The sequence below is a fragment of the Melozone crissalis genome, unplaced genomic scaffold (assembly GCF_028551555.1).
Source record: "Melozone crissalis strain CALT ecotype California unplaced genomic scaffold, PUWL_Pcris_2 ptg000068l_1, whole genome shotgun sequence".
Taxonomy (NCBI): Eukaryota; Metazoa; Chordata; class Aves; order Passeriformes; family Passerellidae; genus Melozone; species Melozone crissalis.
In genome coordinates, this window is record NW_026535846.1 from 3,859,921 (window position 1) to 3,875,349 (window position 15,429).

General features: G+C 60.5%; 3 protein-coding genes across 3 annotated transcripts; all 3 read left to right on the forward strand.

The window, feature by feature from the left end:
• Positions 1-1,372: 1,372 nt before the first annotated feature.
• Positions 1,373-4,746, forward strand: RAB33A (RAB33A, member RAS oncogene family). The gene is made up of 2 exons (XM_054289656.1): positions 1,373-1,783; positions 4,255-4,746. Exons 1-2 carry the CDS (start codon positions 1,559-1,561, stop codon positions 4,711-4,713), a joined length of 684 nt encoding a protein of 227 aa, XP_054145631.1. The 5' UTR covers positions 1,373-1,558; the 3' UTR covers positions 4,714-4,746.
• A 340-nt stretch (positions 4,747-5,086) lies between these two features.
• On the forward strand, positions 5,087-6,953 carry RBMX2 (RNA binding motif protein X-linked 2). Its single transcript, XM_054289744.1, is given in 7 exon segments — positions 5,087-5,100; positions 5,181-5,296; positions 5,375-5,426; positions 5,497-5,626; positions 5,727-5,907; positions 6,450-6,587; positions 6,590-6,953. Coding segments are annotated over 7 exon segments (891 nt in total). The 5' UTR covers positions 5,087-5,095; the 3' UTR covers positions 6,859-6,953.
• A 682-nt stretch (positions 6,954-7,635) lies between these two features.
• Positions 7,636-14,659, forward strand: SLC25A14 (solute carrier family 25 member 14). The gene is made up of 9 exons (XM_054289825.1): positions 7,636-7,757; positions 7,848-7,995; positions 8,755-8,849; positions 10,524-10,609; positions 11,392-11,487; positions 11,870-11,994; positions 13,085-13,220; positions 13,583-13,663; positions 14,237-14,659. The coding sequence occupies exons 1-9, from the start codon at positions 7,694-7,696 to the stop codon at positions 14,276-14,278; spliced, it is 873 nt and encodes a 290-aa protein (XP_054145800.1). The 5' UTR covers positions 7,636-7,693; the 3' UTR covers positions 14,279-14,659.
• Positions 14,660-15,429: the final 770 nt, after the last annotated feature.

Here is a 15,429-nt window from a genome sequence, read left to right on the forward strand (position 1 = left end):
GCCCTGAGGAGAGAAGGGCTTGGTCCTGGGTGTCCTTGGTGTTGTGTCCTTGCACAGGGAGATGGAGGAAGGGTCGCTCTGCAATGTCCTCATCTCACTTTTGGTCCACAGGTTTTTGGCCAGGTTAGAAGTAGCTGGGGGTGGTCAGAAATAATTCTGGGGGCCCTGGCGCCCATTGGGTCTCTCAGCTGGGCTGCCTTTGTGGGCCAAAACTAGTCTGAGTGAGCCTCAATGGAGACAACCCTGTGTGGCTGCTCTTTATTCCTAGGGCAGGACAGTACCATGGTCAGACAATATGTCTCATTCAGCAGTGCAGGACCTGCAGATGTGACTAGAATGGGAAAGGGGGGCATGTGTTTCATCAGACTCAGCTTTCTGAGGCTTTTCCAGTTGCTGCAAGGCTTAGTGCACCCTGTTTTATGTCCATGCTGCTGGAAGCAGATGAGCACTGACACTCTGGGGTGGTGTTGAACACTGGGAGTCTCTGGTAAATCCTTCCCAGCCTGTGGTTCCTGCAGGTCCCATCAGTGCTAGCCCTGGAGGAGTCACCTTCCAGAGGCCCATTTTGGGGGTCTTTGGGTTCTTTTGGGATCACCTGGGCTGCGTGAGCAGGAGCCATGCCCCATGTTCCAGTCGGTCCCCATGCCACTGTTGCGGTGCCACTGCCTGATGCTGTCCCAGTCCAGCTGACCTGAGTCCCCTCATTCCCTCCTGCCATGGCTCTCCTCCTGCAGATTGTCACCTGCACCCTCACTTCTGCAGTCCCTGTGTGCGTGCTTCCTGCTGCAGCCCCGTGCCCTCGTGCCGTGGGTGCTGGCTCCCCACTGCCCTGTTTCTTGGGGCAGGAGGGACACGTCCCCTTCCTGGTCTCTCTGATGCTGGCACATGGGGCTGTGGCTGCCCAGCTGGACATGAAGAGGGTCATTGTGGCACCGGCGGTTGTGATCCCACTGCCGCCTCTTGGCACTGGCGCCGTGCGGATGTTGGTGCCCCTCGGTCTCTCGCTCCCTCCCGGAGGGGCCAGGCCCGCTGCCCGCAGCCCCGCCGGTCCCCGCCGCTCCTCTGGGAACGCTGGCGCCGGCCCGGGCTGAAGGCTCTCGGTGCCCGGTCTGTGGCTCTGAGCCGGGCCCGTGCCGCTGCGGAGCCGGGAGCGTAGGGCGGAGCCGCGCGGTGCCGGTGCCGCTACGCGGGGCTGGGACGGGCCGTGCCGGAGCCGGTGCGTGGGGCGGGACCGTGTGGTGCCGGTCCCGGTACGTGGGGTTGTACCGGAGCCGGTCCGCGGGGCGGGACCGTGCAGCGCCGTAGCCCGTGTGTGGGGCGGGGCTGTGCCGGTGCCGGTGCGTGGGGTGGAGCCGTGCTGTGCCGGTGCCGGTCCGCGGGGCGGGGACGAGCTGTGCCGGAGCCGAGGTGCGGGGCGGAGACGAGCGGTGCCGGTGCCGCTATCCGGAGCTGTGCCGGTGCCGGTCGGCGGGGCGGACCCAGTGCCGGGCAGCGCCGTAGCCGGTCCCCGGGGCGACGCGCCCCTATGAGCCTGTGAGGCCGCAGCGGTGCGGGAGGGATGGCGGCGGGCGGCGGCGGAGGGCGGCCGCCGGGCCCCGACCCCGCGCTGGAGCCCTACGTGCAGACCCGCATCTTCAAAATCATCGTGATCGGAGACTCCAACGTGGGTAAGACGTGCCTGACCTTCCGCTTCTGCGGGGGCACCTTCCCCGGCAAGACCGAGGCCACCATCGGCGTGGATTTCCGCGAGAAGACGGTGGAGATCGAGGGGGAGCGCATCAAGGTGGGCCCCGCACCGGCTCCGGGCTGGCTCGCACCAGCCCCGGAGAGACCCGCTAAGCCCGCGGTGGGTCCCACACCGGTACCAGTGGGCCCCGCTCTATCCTCCGTGAGCCCCACTCTGTCCCCGGTGGGCCCTGCACCGGCCCCGATCTGCAGCCCCAGCAGCGATGGCAGCCGGTCCCCATCCCTGCCTCTCGCCAAACCCCTCCTGGGGGCTTTTCCTTTCATCCCAGTTGGAGGGAGGGAACACGGCCAGGGAAGAATTCTTGTCCCTGTGTTGCAGAGATGGCCCTGGACCAGTCCCTGCTGCCTTGTCGCTATTTCTGGGGTTGGCTTGAGCATGCAGAGATCAGAAGTGATGGCTCCGGGTGAGTCACTGCCACCCTTGCGATGGGCACAGCTGGATCCTCGCAGCGTTGGGGTGGCTCCAGCTCCGGATACTGGACCAGCAGAAGGGTAGAGCTGCTGTGGGATGGGGACAGGACTCTGTGCCACAGCCAGGGGGTCTGGGGGGGCAGAGGGCGGTGGGCTGGCAGCAGCCACACTGGAAGGCTGAGAGCTCACACGGGCCAGCGGCAGCGGGCTCGGCCGCTGTGGCAGCAGCGGTGCAGGAACCTGCTCCCAGCTGCACCTGGAGCTGTGATTGCAGCAGGATGAATTTTCTTATGAACGCTGGTGTGACATCTGTAAAGAATGATCAGCCCAGACCTGAAGAGCTCTGGCTGGTGTGTCAGAACAAATCTGGCACTGGTGGGAACTACCCAGGAGCAGAGTTTGTGGTGGAGCTTGGCCTGGACAGCTGTGGGGATCAGCACCCACAGCCCCTGAAGAACAAACATCACTGCTGATCAGAAGTTGAACTCACAATGACACCAGACCTTGTGTTGGTGGGTGAGAGCTTTGGCTGTGCTTCTAGGCTGTCCATGAATGTTTTTCCCTCTGTTCTTTAGAGGTGCTCATCCTCCCTGCCCTCCCCAGCTCTGTCCAGCCCCATGGAGCTGTGCCGGTGTGAGCTGTGGTGCGGGCTGGCATGGAGCCTGTTTGCTGCCACTATCCGCAAAATGTTGCCAGGTTTTCTACCTTTGGATATTATTTGAGCTCCAGTGGGCAGGAGTAGGAGGTAGTGCAGCAAACTGGCCTTTTCCTGGAATATGTATCCTAGAGAGGGAGTGAGAGGTGGGACAAGGACCCTCCTTCTCTTGCTCTGCCTGGGAGAGACTGGCCCTGAATGGACTGAGCAGCAGCTCTGCTCTGCCAGCATTTTTCAATTGGAAAGACTCTGAGGCAGGTACTGTCTCCATAGGTACAGGGCAATTTGGATTAACCTGGAAATTGCCACTCGCAGGCTACAAAACATTTCCAGGAGAACCCAGACTGACCCCTGGGGCATGCTGCTGGTTACCAGTGTTCAACCAGACTTAGTGTCACTGACCAGCACCGTCTAGCCTCAGGCAGTTCCCAATCCACCTCATTGCCTGCTCATCCAGCCCAGAGGCCTCCTGCCATCTCTGTCACTTGGGTCAGGAAGTTGTCATCGATGGTGTCCTGGAATGTTCTGGATTGCCTGTGCCCTGCTGTGCTTCCTTCCATGAGGTGTTGGGGTGGCTGAAGCTCTCTGTGAGAACCAGGGGCTGCAAACACAAGGCTGCTGCTCACTGTCCACAGAGCACCTCACCTGCTGGCTCTGCCTGGCCAGGTGCTCTATAGCAGAGACCCCCTACAATGTCATCTCTGATGTTTTGTTTTTTAATCCTCCCCCATGAGCTCTGTTGGCTCCTCACCCATCCCCACAGCGCTCCTGGCCCTCCCACTGTGCTCCTACACAAAGGGTGGCTCTCCCTCCTCATTTTCTCTTTTCCTCTGTGAAATCATCAGCGTTCTCAGTCATGGCGTAGGATTTGGTGCGCAAATAGACTTGGATCTGTTGGAGTGAGTCCAGAGGAGGCTGCAAAGATGCTCTGAGGGCTGCAGCCCCTCTGAATTCAGGCTGGAAGAGCAGGGGTTTTTCAGCCTGGAAAAGAGAAGCCTTGGGGGAGACCTCAGACCCCCTTCCAGTGCCTGAAAGGGCTCCAAGAGAGACAGAGAGGGACTTGGGACAAGGGATGGAGGAACAGGACTATGGCCTTAAACTGAAGGAGGGCAGGCTTAGATTGGATATTAGGAAGAAATTCTTGGCTGTGAGGATAGGGAGGCCCTGGCACTGGTTGCCCAGAGAAGCTGAGGCTGCCCCTGGATCCCTGGAAGTGTCCAAGGCCAGGTTGGACAGGACTTGGAGCAACCTGGGATAGTGGAAGGTGTCCCTGTCCAGGGCAGGGAGTTAGACTGTATGATCTTTAAGTTGCCTTCCAGTCCAAACCACGCTGGGACTCTCTGAAACCCAGACAGCAGGAAGACCTCCTGCAACCCCTTCCCCATGGCCTTGCCATGCTCCACGCTCCTGTAGCGTCTTTTCTTGTCTGCTTCACTTCCCAGGTGCAAGTGTGGGACACAGCTGGCCAGGAGAGGTTTCGGAAGAGCATGGTGGAGCACTACTACCGCAACGTGCACGCCGTGGTCTTCGTGTATGACGTGACCAAGATGAGCTCCTTCACCAACCTCAAGACGTGGATCGAGGAGTGCAACGGGCACGCGGTGCCCCCGCTCGTCCCCAGGGTGCTCGTGGGGAACAAGTGTGACTTGAAGGACCTGATCCAGGTGCCATCCAGCCTGGCCCTCAAGTTCGCCGACGCTCACAACATGCTTTTGTTTGAGACCTCGGCCAAGGACCCACAGGAAAGCCAGAACGTGGACGCGATTTTCATGTGCCTGGTGTGCCGGCTGAAGGCGCAGCGCTCGCTGCCCTGCCGGGACACGGAGGGCTGGCCGGCGCAGCCCCAGCAGCAGCCCCGGCGGCTGGACGAGGCCAGCGGGAAGGGCTCCTGCCCGTGCTGAGCGGGACCCGCCCGGACCCCAATAAAGGCTCTGAGCCCCCTGCGCTCCGACTCTTGCTTTGCGCCTCAGCCCGGTCGGCCGTAACCGTCTGTGATCGGTTCGGCTCGGCCACAATCGGCCCGGTTCGGCTCGGCCCCAATCGGCCCGGTTCGGCGTGCAGCGTTCGGCTGCAATCGGGCTGCAATCGGCCCGATTCGGCTGCAGTCGGCCCTGTTCGGCCGTGCTCGGGCTATCTCGGTAATGATTTTCCTGACTCGGTTACAATCGGCTCGACTTGGCCCCATTCGGCTATAATCGGTCGACTCGGCTGCTATCGGCTACGTTCGCCTCGGGGCGGGGCGGGGCGGTGCCGCGCGCAGGCGCAGTGCGCGCTGCCGCCGCCATGAAGTAGGTGTGGGGGTGTGGGAGCGCAGGCCGGGCCCGGTTCTGTCCCGCCGGTGCCGGGGCTGACGGTGCCTCGCCCGCAGCCCCCTGACGAAGGTGAAGCTGATCAATGAGCTGAACGCGCGGGAGGCGGAGCTGGGCGTGCAGGAGGCGGTGTCGTGGCACGCGGAGTACAAGGACAGCGCTTGGATCTTTGTGGGTACGGACCGGGCTAGGGGCGGGGACCGGTGCCGGTACCGGTGCTGTTGACCCGTTCCTTCCCTTCGCTCTCCCGCAGGCGGGCTGCACTACGCGCTGACCGAGGGTGATGTCATCTGCGTGTTCTCGCAGTAAGTGCCGCAGCCCCGGCCCCGCCGCCGCCGGCGCTGCCGCGGTGCTGACGCTGTGTGTGTGTCACAGGTACGGCGAGGTCGTCAACATCAACCTCGTGCGCGACAAGAAGACCGGGAAGTCCAAGGGTTTCTGCTTCCTGTGCTATGAGGACCAGCGAAGCACCATCCTGGCTGTGGATAACTTCAATGGGATCAAGGTGAGTGGAGCTCAGGCGCTGCCGGGGCTCCCCGGGTGCTCCCTCCCGTGGGCAGCAGCCCGGGGCGCCGGGAGCCGGCGGTGACAGCCCGGCCCCGCAGATCAAGGGACGGACTATCCGCGTGGACCACGTGGCCAACTACCGGCCCCCCAAGGAGTCTGAGGACTGGGATGACGTGACGAGAGCCCTCCATGCCAAGGGCTGCGGGGTCAAAACGCCGCCCCACACCTCGTCCGACTCCGCGTCTGAGGATGAGGATGTGCTCGTGAAAAAGCAGAAAGGTAAGGAGTGTTCCTGGCAGGCTGGATCCTAGGTGGATGTGCCCATGGTAGGGTTTGGGGGCTGGAGTCTGTGTGGAGAGAAGGTTGGAGAAACAAAAGTGGGCGCAAAATGGGGATGGGAATAAGATGTTGCTACAGAGTGCTGAGGAGATGCTCAAAAATGAGGGAGAAGGAGAGTCATGAGGGAAGAGTCCTCAGGTCTGGAGAGGTAATTTTCACAAAGTGGATCACATTATTACTGAGGAAGGGGAATGAAAGGGAAGTTGGAAATTCTCAGCATTCCAAGTGGTGTGGAAATGCCCAGAGTTGCTGGGAAGAATGTGATGTGAATGTTAAAGAGAGAAGTGGGGTGTGTGCAGCTGGAGGAGAAAAAGTTGTGATTGGAAGTGAACTGGGGTCACCCTGAGGGGGAAGCAGGCTGGGAAATTGGGTGGAGGGGGAGAATTTGTAATGGAAGATGAGCCGGGATGGTGCCAGGGGAGCCATGGGGAGCAAGCTGCTCCTGGAGTTTGGTCCACCCGAAATGTGAACCCTAATTCCAGAGAAACAACAGAGCAGAGCAGAACGGTCCAAGTCGAGCCCGCAAGCTGGGAAGCGGGTGAGCACGGAGGAGCCCCATTCCAGGATCAAGATCAAGAAGGAGAAGGAGGACCCGGGGTACGAGCGCTATGCTGGCGGGAGCGCCAGCAGGAGCGCCGGGGGAGCAGGACGCAGCGGGATGAGGAGCAGCGGCGGCACCAGCGGCACTCGGACAGCAGGGGCGACAAGAACTGCCGCGAGCAGAGGGGCCAGAGCGGCTCCTGGGAGGAGCGGGAGAAGAGGGAGGAGGCTGGCAGGAGGGGCGACGGGCACAGCAGCCGGCAGGACGCGTCCCCCAGGGGAGGCAGGTCTCGGGAGCCCCATTCCCGGCACAGGGAGCGGGGCTCTGGCAGAGACTCCGGTCGCTGCTGAGCCCTGGGTGAGCATTTGGGGTGACGGAGGCTCTGAGCCTGCCCAAGCCTGCTCCAAGCTCCTGGGATGCCATGGCTGGACCTTTCACCTGGGAGCTTCCCCCTTGCCTCTCATCCCACCCTTGGCCAGGGCTCTCCATGCTCCCTGTGCTGCTGGCTGGGACAGGGGCCTGTCCTTCCACTGGGAAGGGTGTCAAGCAGCGAAGGCTGGGAGCAGCAGGATGCTCCCCTTCCCTAAATCCCTTGGGGTGGTGTCCCCCTCTTGCACCGGGGGCAGAGGCCGGGTGTCCCGTCTGGCCTCGTGGGCTGGGTTTGGGTCCTGTGCCCACCCAGCATCTTCTGGATTCTGTGATGAATCCATAGGGCTGCACCGCTGTGGTTGGGGTGATTTATTATGGATTTGTTTAAAGGTTTCTTAATAAAAGTTCCTGATAGGGAGAAGCTGGTCCCGAGAGCAGTGTTCCTGTCTGGGGTCAGGGAGGTGGTGTCATTTGTTTTTCTTACGCTGATTTTAGGCTTATTTGGCTGGAAAACCAGGAACGACGGAGTGTGGGATTCGCAGGGCGGAGAAGGGAGGGGCTTTAGCTGGATTTGGTTCCTGTAACGAGTGATCCCTCCGGTCCGGGTCCGTGCCGCTTCTGGGCGCAAGGGGGAATTTCCTCCCCGGAGCAGCCGGGCCCGCTCCGAGGCAGCCCCTGCGGCCCCCACCGTCCCCGCGCGGTGCCGGCAGGGGGCAGGCGCGGCGCGGCGGTGCAGGGCCCGGTTCCGGTCGCGGTTCCGGTTCCGGTCCCGGCTCGGTGGCGGCGGCGCGCGCGGCGGTGTCCGCCCGCCATGCGATGTCCGCGCTCAACTGGAAACCCTTCGTGTATGGCGGGCTCGCCTCCATCGTGGCCGAGTTCGGTGAGGCGCAGGGGCGGGGCGGGACCGGGACGGGCGGGACCGGCAGTGTACCGGCGGGCGCTGAGGCCGGTGTCCCCGCCATTCTCGCAGGCACGTTCCCCGTGGACCTCACCAAGACGCGTCTGCAGGTGCAGGGCCAGAGCACCGACGCGCGGTTCCGCGAGGTGCGGTACCGGGGCATGTTCCACGCTCTCTTCCGCATCTGCCGCGAGGAGGGCGGACGGGCCCTGTACTCGGGGTGAGCACCGGGGCCGGGGCCCATCGGCCGCGGGTGCCGCTTCCCCGGGGCCCAATCCATCCGTATCGGGACACCCACCCACCTGCCACCCGGCCCGGCGCCTCCTTGCACCCACCCGGGCCTCCCCGGCGCCTGCCCCGGCTCCTTCTCCTCTGGCTCAGGAGCTCCCACCGCCTGTGCTGGGCTCCCTCTTCGGCCGCAGCATCGCCCCGTCTGTCATGTTCGCCCCCACCAGCCCGTCCCAGGTTTCCCCTGCATCTCGGCATCTCCCTCCGCCCAGCCCAGGCCCTCCCACTGCTCACCCCGGGACCCCTCCCACACCCCGGCATCTCCGCCTGCCTTCCCCGGGTCTCCCCCACCCATCCCGGGTTCTTCCCCCCTGCCCGGCCCTGCCCTGCCTCTTTCCCGGCAGCCCCTCCCCAGCCCGGGTCCCCTCTTCCACCTTCTGTCCCGGCATCCCTCTGCTCCCTGCCCATCCCGGCCCCCCATTTCCTGGACGCTGCTGTGAGCCCCTGGATCCCTCCCTGCCTCGTCTCCCTGAGCGGAGTCCCCCGGTGTTCCCGAGGGGGGGAGCAAGGCCAGGGCTGTGTGGGCGCCATCCCCTGGCACTGGGCTGCGTGGGGAATCCCGAGTAACCCGGGCAGAGCTGCATTCTTGGAGCCCCAGCGGGTTTGGGTTGTGCCTGGCCCCGCAGTTTGAGGGCGGGTGGGAGTGGCCCGGGCTGGCCCGCAGGGATGCTCAGGGTCCATTCCCCCTCAGGATCGCCCCGGCACTGCTGAGACAGGCGTCCTATGGCACCATCAAGATCGGCATCTACCAGAGCCTGAAGCGGCTCTTCGTGGATCGCATGGAAGGTCGGTGTTGGGGAAGGGCAGCACGGGCACCTCCCAGCTCCCCTGCCTCACACTCTGGGCACCTCCCAGCTCCCCTGCCTCACACTCCGGGCTGTGTGTTTTGCTCATTCCTTGCTCTGTCCTTTCCACCCCAAGATTCCCACAGGAATGGAGCTCCATTACTGGATGCTGTGGTTTTATTTGTCAGGGAGAGCAAGGATTGGATTCAATCCTGATGGGAACCTCACTGTGCTCTGCACTGCCTGTGGCTCCTACCCAAACATCTCCTTCCAGCCAGGTTTCTTCCTTTCACAGAATCGTAGGAGAATCACAGAATCCTTTAGGTTGGAAAAGACCTGAGTCTGGTCCCCATCTTGTTCCCAGGCGAGAGTGCTGAGTGCCACATCCAGTCCTTCCTTGGACACCTCCAGGGGTGGGGACTCCAGACCTCCCTGGTTAGCCCCTGCCAAGGCCTGACCCCCCCCCTTTCCATGAAGAAATTCCTCCTGATGTCCAACCTGAGTCTCCCCTGGCACAGCCAGGCATATTCTGCATAGGAATTGTGCAGTCCAGCTCTCTGGCTTTGGCCCTGCCTGTAAAGGTGAGGTTTTACCAGTGCCCTTGACCTGAGCCCTCTGCAGCTCCTGCCTGGGGAGTGGAGCAGCAAGAGTCTGGTGGATGTTCCCTGAGGGAGCACTGAGATCTGCAGGTGAGATTTCCATCCCTGCTGTGATCTGAGGGAATGGTGTAACACCGTTCCAGCCTGGGAAAGCGGGATGGGCAGGGGAAATGCAGCACACTAACGATACCGAGCTGTCTCAGGGGAGCTTTAGGTTGGTATCAGGAGAAGGTTTTTTCCCAAGAGGGTGCTGGGGCACTGCCCCAAGGTTTCCAGAGCTCCAGGAGCATTTGGACAGCACTCCCAGGCACAGGGTGGGATTGTTGAGGTGTCTGTGCCAGGTCAGGAGTTGGATTGGATGATCCTTGTGGAACCCTTCCATCTCAGGAGATTCTGTGACTCTAGAGGTCCTTTCAGGGCTGCTGTCCTGCTTTAGTAAGGCCTCTCCCTGCCTGGTTCTGGCTGTGTACACAGTCCCCACACCCCCCCTTGCTGTTGCAGCCTTTTCAGCTGTGAGCTCCATGCCTGAATGTTTGTCTCCCTACAGGCCTGGGGCAGCCAGTGGCCTGGTGTCCTCTGGGAAGTGTCGTGGTCAGTACCAGCAAAGGCCTGTGTGTTTTCCCAATGTAACCATCATCCTAACTCTGGGCCTGGAATCTGGGTTATTCCCTGGCACTAATCACATCTAACTCCCTGCCTGCTCTTGATTCTCAGCTGGCTCCAAGTGGCTGCGTGTAGGCAAATCCAGGGGGCCTGGGGAAACACTGGGCTGTCCCTCTCTGTCTGCCTCTGTCCTGGCTCGTCCCTGCAATGAGAAATCTCAAATAATTGCTCACAATTTTCACGTGTCCAGTGATTTTCCTTCTCATCAGTCAGACCCTTTGAGAGTGCATTGCTGAGTGTTTCAGCTACCGCCTTCTGTCCCTGACAGATGTGGGGACAGACCTGTCACGGGCTGTGGCACCTGCCCAGGCCCTGCTCCTGCAGCTTCACCGTCTGATTTGAGAACTGAACTGCTCTACCCAGCCTTGTGTGCCCCCTCCTGTGAGGGTCTGACCTTCTTTCCTTGGTTGCAGATGAAACGTTGCTCATCAATGTGATCTGTGGGGTGGTCTCGGGGGTCATCTCTTCTGCACTGGCCAATCCCACAGATGTGCTGAAGGTAAGGGCTGGCTGTGGGACCCGTGGGAGGAGCAGCTCAGTGCTCCCTGAGCCACCAGTTCTGCTTGTTTGGGTTTTTTTAATGAATGGGGACCAAAGCCCTGGGTCATTAATAGATGTTTAAAAACGCAGCTCTTAGAGATCTCAGAATCCTGGACCGGTTTGGGTTGGGACAGACATGAAAAACCATCTCCTTCCACCTCCTGCCACGGGCAGGGACACCTCACACTAGAGCAGGGTGCTCCAAACCCTGTCCAACTTGGCCTGGAACACTCCCAGGGATGGAGCAGCCACAGCTTCTCTGGGCAATATGACATTTGTGCTGGTGAGGGGTGGGAGCTGTGTTATCTGACCTGGGCCAGGTGAGCCAGCTGCTCCTGTCCCCTGGGTCACGGTGCTGGCACTGCCCCAAGGGCCTGTCTGTGACATGGAGTGAGCAGAGCCCAGTGGGGACTGCCTGGTGCCCTGGGCTCAGGGTACTCCTGCTCTGGGCAGAGAGAGCCTGGAGAACCTCCCCAGTCTTCTCCCTGTAGATCCCCCTTCTGGGACTGCTTTCCGGGGGAAGGCCTTGTTCCTCATGTTCCTGTGCCCCCACCCTGCCCCTGCCTGCTGCTGTCCTTGTTGGTGTGGTTTGCAGGGAGAGGGACGTGGAGAACAGTGTGTGCTCTGAGCTGCTCTGTTCCTTCTCCCAGGAGTCCCATGGAGCTGCTGTCCCTGGTGTCCTTGTCCTGTGGCCAAGTGCTGGTGTAGATGTCTGCCTGCTGACTCTTCCCTTTCTTTCAGATCCGAATGCAGGCTCAGGGCAGCTTGTTCCAGGGCGGGATGATCGGCAGCTTCATTGACATCTACCAGCAGGAAGGCACCCGAGGCCTCTGGAGAGTGAGCACCAACTCCTAGAATCCTCCAGCAGCAGCAGAACTAAGACAAATCTTAGGGAAGCAGGTGCTCTCCTGCTGCTCTGTAGCAAGGAACACCTGGAGCCCCTCCTGGCCCCTTAAACTGCTGCTCTTGTGGGACACAGTCTTTTCTGGTGTTGAAATTGTGCAGAAGGTGAGGGGGTGACAGCCTAGTTCCCACGTGCTGGTGCTGGGAGCAGGGAGGCAGCGTGGAGTTAATCCTGCTGGAATAACCCTGCCAGGGTGGAGTTATCCTCATTGGCTTTGAAGCAAAGCTGGGAAGCAGGTGGTGTGCTTCCAGGGAGGCTGTCAGGAGAGGGAGCTGGGGCATGGCTGCAGTTGGTGACAGTGTCTGTGCTGCACAGGGTGTTGTCCCCACGGCCCAGCGAGCGGCCATCGTGGTGGGGGTGGAGCTGCCAGTCTACGACATCACCAAGAAGCATCTGATCCTGTCAGGCCTCATGGGGGACACCATCTTTGCCCACTTTGTGTGAGTACCTGCTGCAGGCTGGGGGGGCTGTGTGAGGGCTGGGGAGAGACCGTTCATGGAGTGACTGATCTGGGTCTGCAGGGAGCAGGCTTAGTGCTTCCAGAGGGTCTGGAGCAGGCTTAGTGCTTCCAAAGGATCTGCTCTGTCAGCTGGAACAGCTCAGAGTTAGCAGCAGCTATGGAATCATTAAGGTTGGATAAGACCTCCAAGACCATTGAGTCCAGCTGTTTCCCCAGCACTGCTAAGGCCACCACTAATCCATCCCCACACCCCAGAGACCTCCTTGGGGAAGGACCTGGCAGAAATCCTTTGGTGACATGAAATGCCAGCTTGGTTTCAGGTGGGTAATGACAGAAATGTTGCCCCACATCTGTGCCCTGGTATGAGCCAGGCAGAGATCCTGGTGTGTAGCCATGTGTAGCAGTCCCTCAGAAGCTGCTCCAGTCCCTGGTCCTCACCTGTCCAGACCCTGTGATCTTGCAGCCTGTGCTGGAAGAGCCTTGAGAGAGGAGCAAGCACAAAGTTAGCAGGACCCAGAGCAGTCAGTGCTGCAGTCAGCTGCTCTGGGCAGGGCTGGCACAGAACACTGGAATCCTTTTTCACCTCCATGGTGCAGATGCTGCAGTGCTTCCATTGGCTTTGCCAGCTGGGCTGAGGGTGAAGAGCACTGGGCCCTCTGTGGAGGGGGAGACTGGCAGACTGGCATTTCTGTGGTCCTTTCTGGTGTCTTTGCTCTTCCTCCCTCCTTCCCAAAGAAATGTTTGTTCTGGTGGGAAGGATGTGCACTCCCAGGGGTGCCTTCAGGTCTGTGTCACCTGGGCAGCACCTGGGACCGTTGCAGGGCTGCCAGTGCCCTGTGGAACCAGCTGTGGAACCAGGTGAGGGTCTGGCTTAGCTGAGCTGAGCATTTCCCTCCCCTGAGCTCTGCAGGGTCCTATGGCAGCCCCGCCACTGCCCCTTTCCCAGGTAGGAGCAACCCCACATCCACTGCTAAATGCCTTTGCTAATGTCCAGAGGAAGGTATTTTGTGTCTGTCTGAGCGGGAGTGGCTGTGTGCAGGGCTGATCCTGCCCTGATTTGTTGTGTGCAGTTCCAGCTTCACGTGCGGGCTGGCGGGAGCCATCGCCTCCAACCCCGTGGACGTGGTGCGGACGCGGATGATGAACCAGCGCGCCATCGTGGGCAGCACCGAGCTCTACAAGGGCACCCTGGATGGCCTTGTCAAGGTGAGGGGACAGGTGGGCACATCCCTGTCCTGGGAGGCTGGCCAGGTCTCAGCACCACGCTGATGGGAGCAGTGAGATCCTGCAGTGACACGGTTTGTCATCAGTGACGTGGGAGAGGGCCCGGAGTCACTTCCCCGAGGCCGCTGTCAGCCCGAGCATCCTCCCAGCCTCCTGGAACAAAATTCAGGCCATGAGGCAGTTAGCTGGGTTCAGAGACTGTGGGTGGTGCTTCACACACCTGCAGGGGCCTGTGCTCCCTGCAGCAGCTGGGCAGGGCCAGCGGGGCACGCGTGGCACTGGGGAGGGAGGTGGGCAGGGCGTGGGCCCGGTGTGCCTCCTCATCCATTTGTCTCTCCTCCCAGACATGGAAGAGCGAGGGCTTCTTTGCACTCTACAAGGGCTTCTGGCCCAACTGGCTTCGTCTGGGTCCCTGGAACATCATTGTATCCTTCCCTGTGCTGCTGGCAGGTGGTGGGGTGGGACAAGGGGAGAACCCCGCTGGGAAGGGCAGGGCAGAGCTGGCACCCCAGTGGGGTGCACTGGGGACCCTAATAGGCGCTGCTGATGGTCCCTGTAGAGCCTCTGAGGGCTGGGCTGAGACCTTGTGTGGCCTGGGCTGCAGGAGACTCCTGGATGAGCTCCTGTTTGGGAGGGAATTGTGGGGAACATTCTGCTGCTGAGGCAGGTGCTGACTCTGTGCAGGACCAGCGTTGCTGTGTGCTGAGCCAGAGCATTCTGCCTGCTGAAACTGGGTGGGGAGTTCACTGTAAAGAGCTCCCAGTCTGGGCTTGGAGCCACTTCCCTCTCCCAGTGGTCTGGGCAAGGCTGGGTTTGCTCTGGGTCCATTCTCCCAGCTCTATCCTACCTGGGCAGCTCAGGTTGTGCTGCCTGGACAGGCAGCTCCATGGGTGGGTTTAAGGAGCTCCCTGGATGGGTGTCCAGCCCAGCTGAATGCTCCACCCGCCCTGCCAGGCAGCTGCCTCACATCTGCCCCAATTCCTTGACGCTCCCTTCAGTTTTTTATCACATACGAGCAGTTGAAGCGCCTCCCCTTCTGAGAGCTGCCTTTATCTCACCAGAGTCATCCTCAGGGCTGGCAGCAGGGCTGTGCTGCCGCCTCCCTCTTCATCCCACTGTCCCCATGTCGTGGTGTTTGGTCCCTGTGGGCTGGGCTCTCCCCACATGCATGGTCCCTGGAGCACGAGCTGCCTGGCACAGGGGGCAGCCTCGTGTTTCCCACCCGGAGGTGTCGTGTGCCTGGGCCTGCAGGAATATCTTCTGTGAAGATCTGTGTGTTCCAGTGGCCTTTGGGGCACTGTGGCTCGTGGCTGGCGGGTGTGGGTCTCCTCCCGTGCCCGTGGGGCGGGGCCCGTGAAGGTGCCATTGTCATCATGTTTCTTGCAGAACTTGTAACTTCATTAAATTATTTATTGACTGGATGGCTTGAGTTTGGGTCTGTGCTCATTCACTTGCAGGGGTGTCTGCCCTTGTAGAGCACAGAAGTGTGGTTTTCACCATGCTATAGACCCCTTTATTCTCCATATACTTATATAAAAACAGTCTGTAGGATTCATTTCAGTAGAGATGTTTCTAAACCCAAGTTTGTTAGTATCAGAAAATGACCCTGTTGCCCTCTCAGCTCAATTTTGCCAAACCTCAGTCTCTTAAATTCCTGCTTATTATTGCACTATTTTTGCCTAAATCATTTGTAAAGACAGGTACTGTGCTTTAAAGGTGAGCTCAGCACTTGAAAATACTGGTTCTCGTGCTGAGGAGAATATTTTGGTCATCCTCTTCTGATTTTTGGTTATATTTAATGTTTATGGCTATGGAAGCAAATGTTTTTTATGTTCCTGCTCCCTTTCCTCTTGGTGGGGTGGCTTTGGTTTGGATGAAGGTCCCTGGTGACACAGCAGCACGTCCTGGCTGAGCCTGCTGTGAGCTGAGTGTGTGTGGAAGTCGTGCAAGGAATGTTCAGCCAAATCCTGCTGGGGAAAATGGGGGGGAATTGGTGTTACGAAGTCAGAGCTGCCTGTAGAAGCTGCAGGGAAGGGAAGGTGACTCCACTGAGCGCTTGGGCTGAAATCCTACCTGGAGCAGGGCTCTCCGTGCAGGCCGTGCCAGGCACTGTGTGGGAACTGCTCCTGCACACACAGGAAGGGCTGGGGGTGGAACTCCAACGTGGAAGGCTCCATGGGAACCAGTCAGC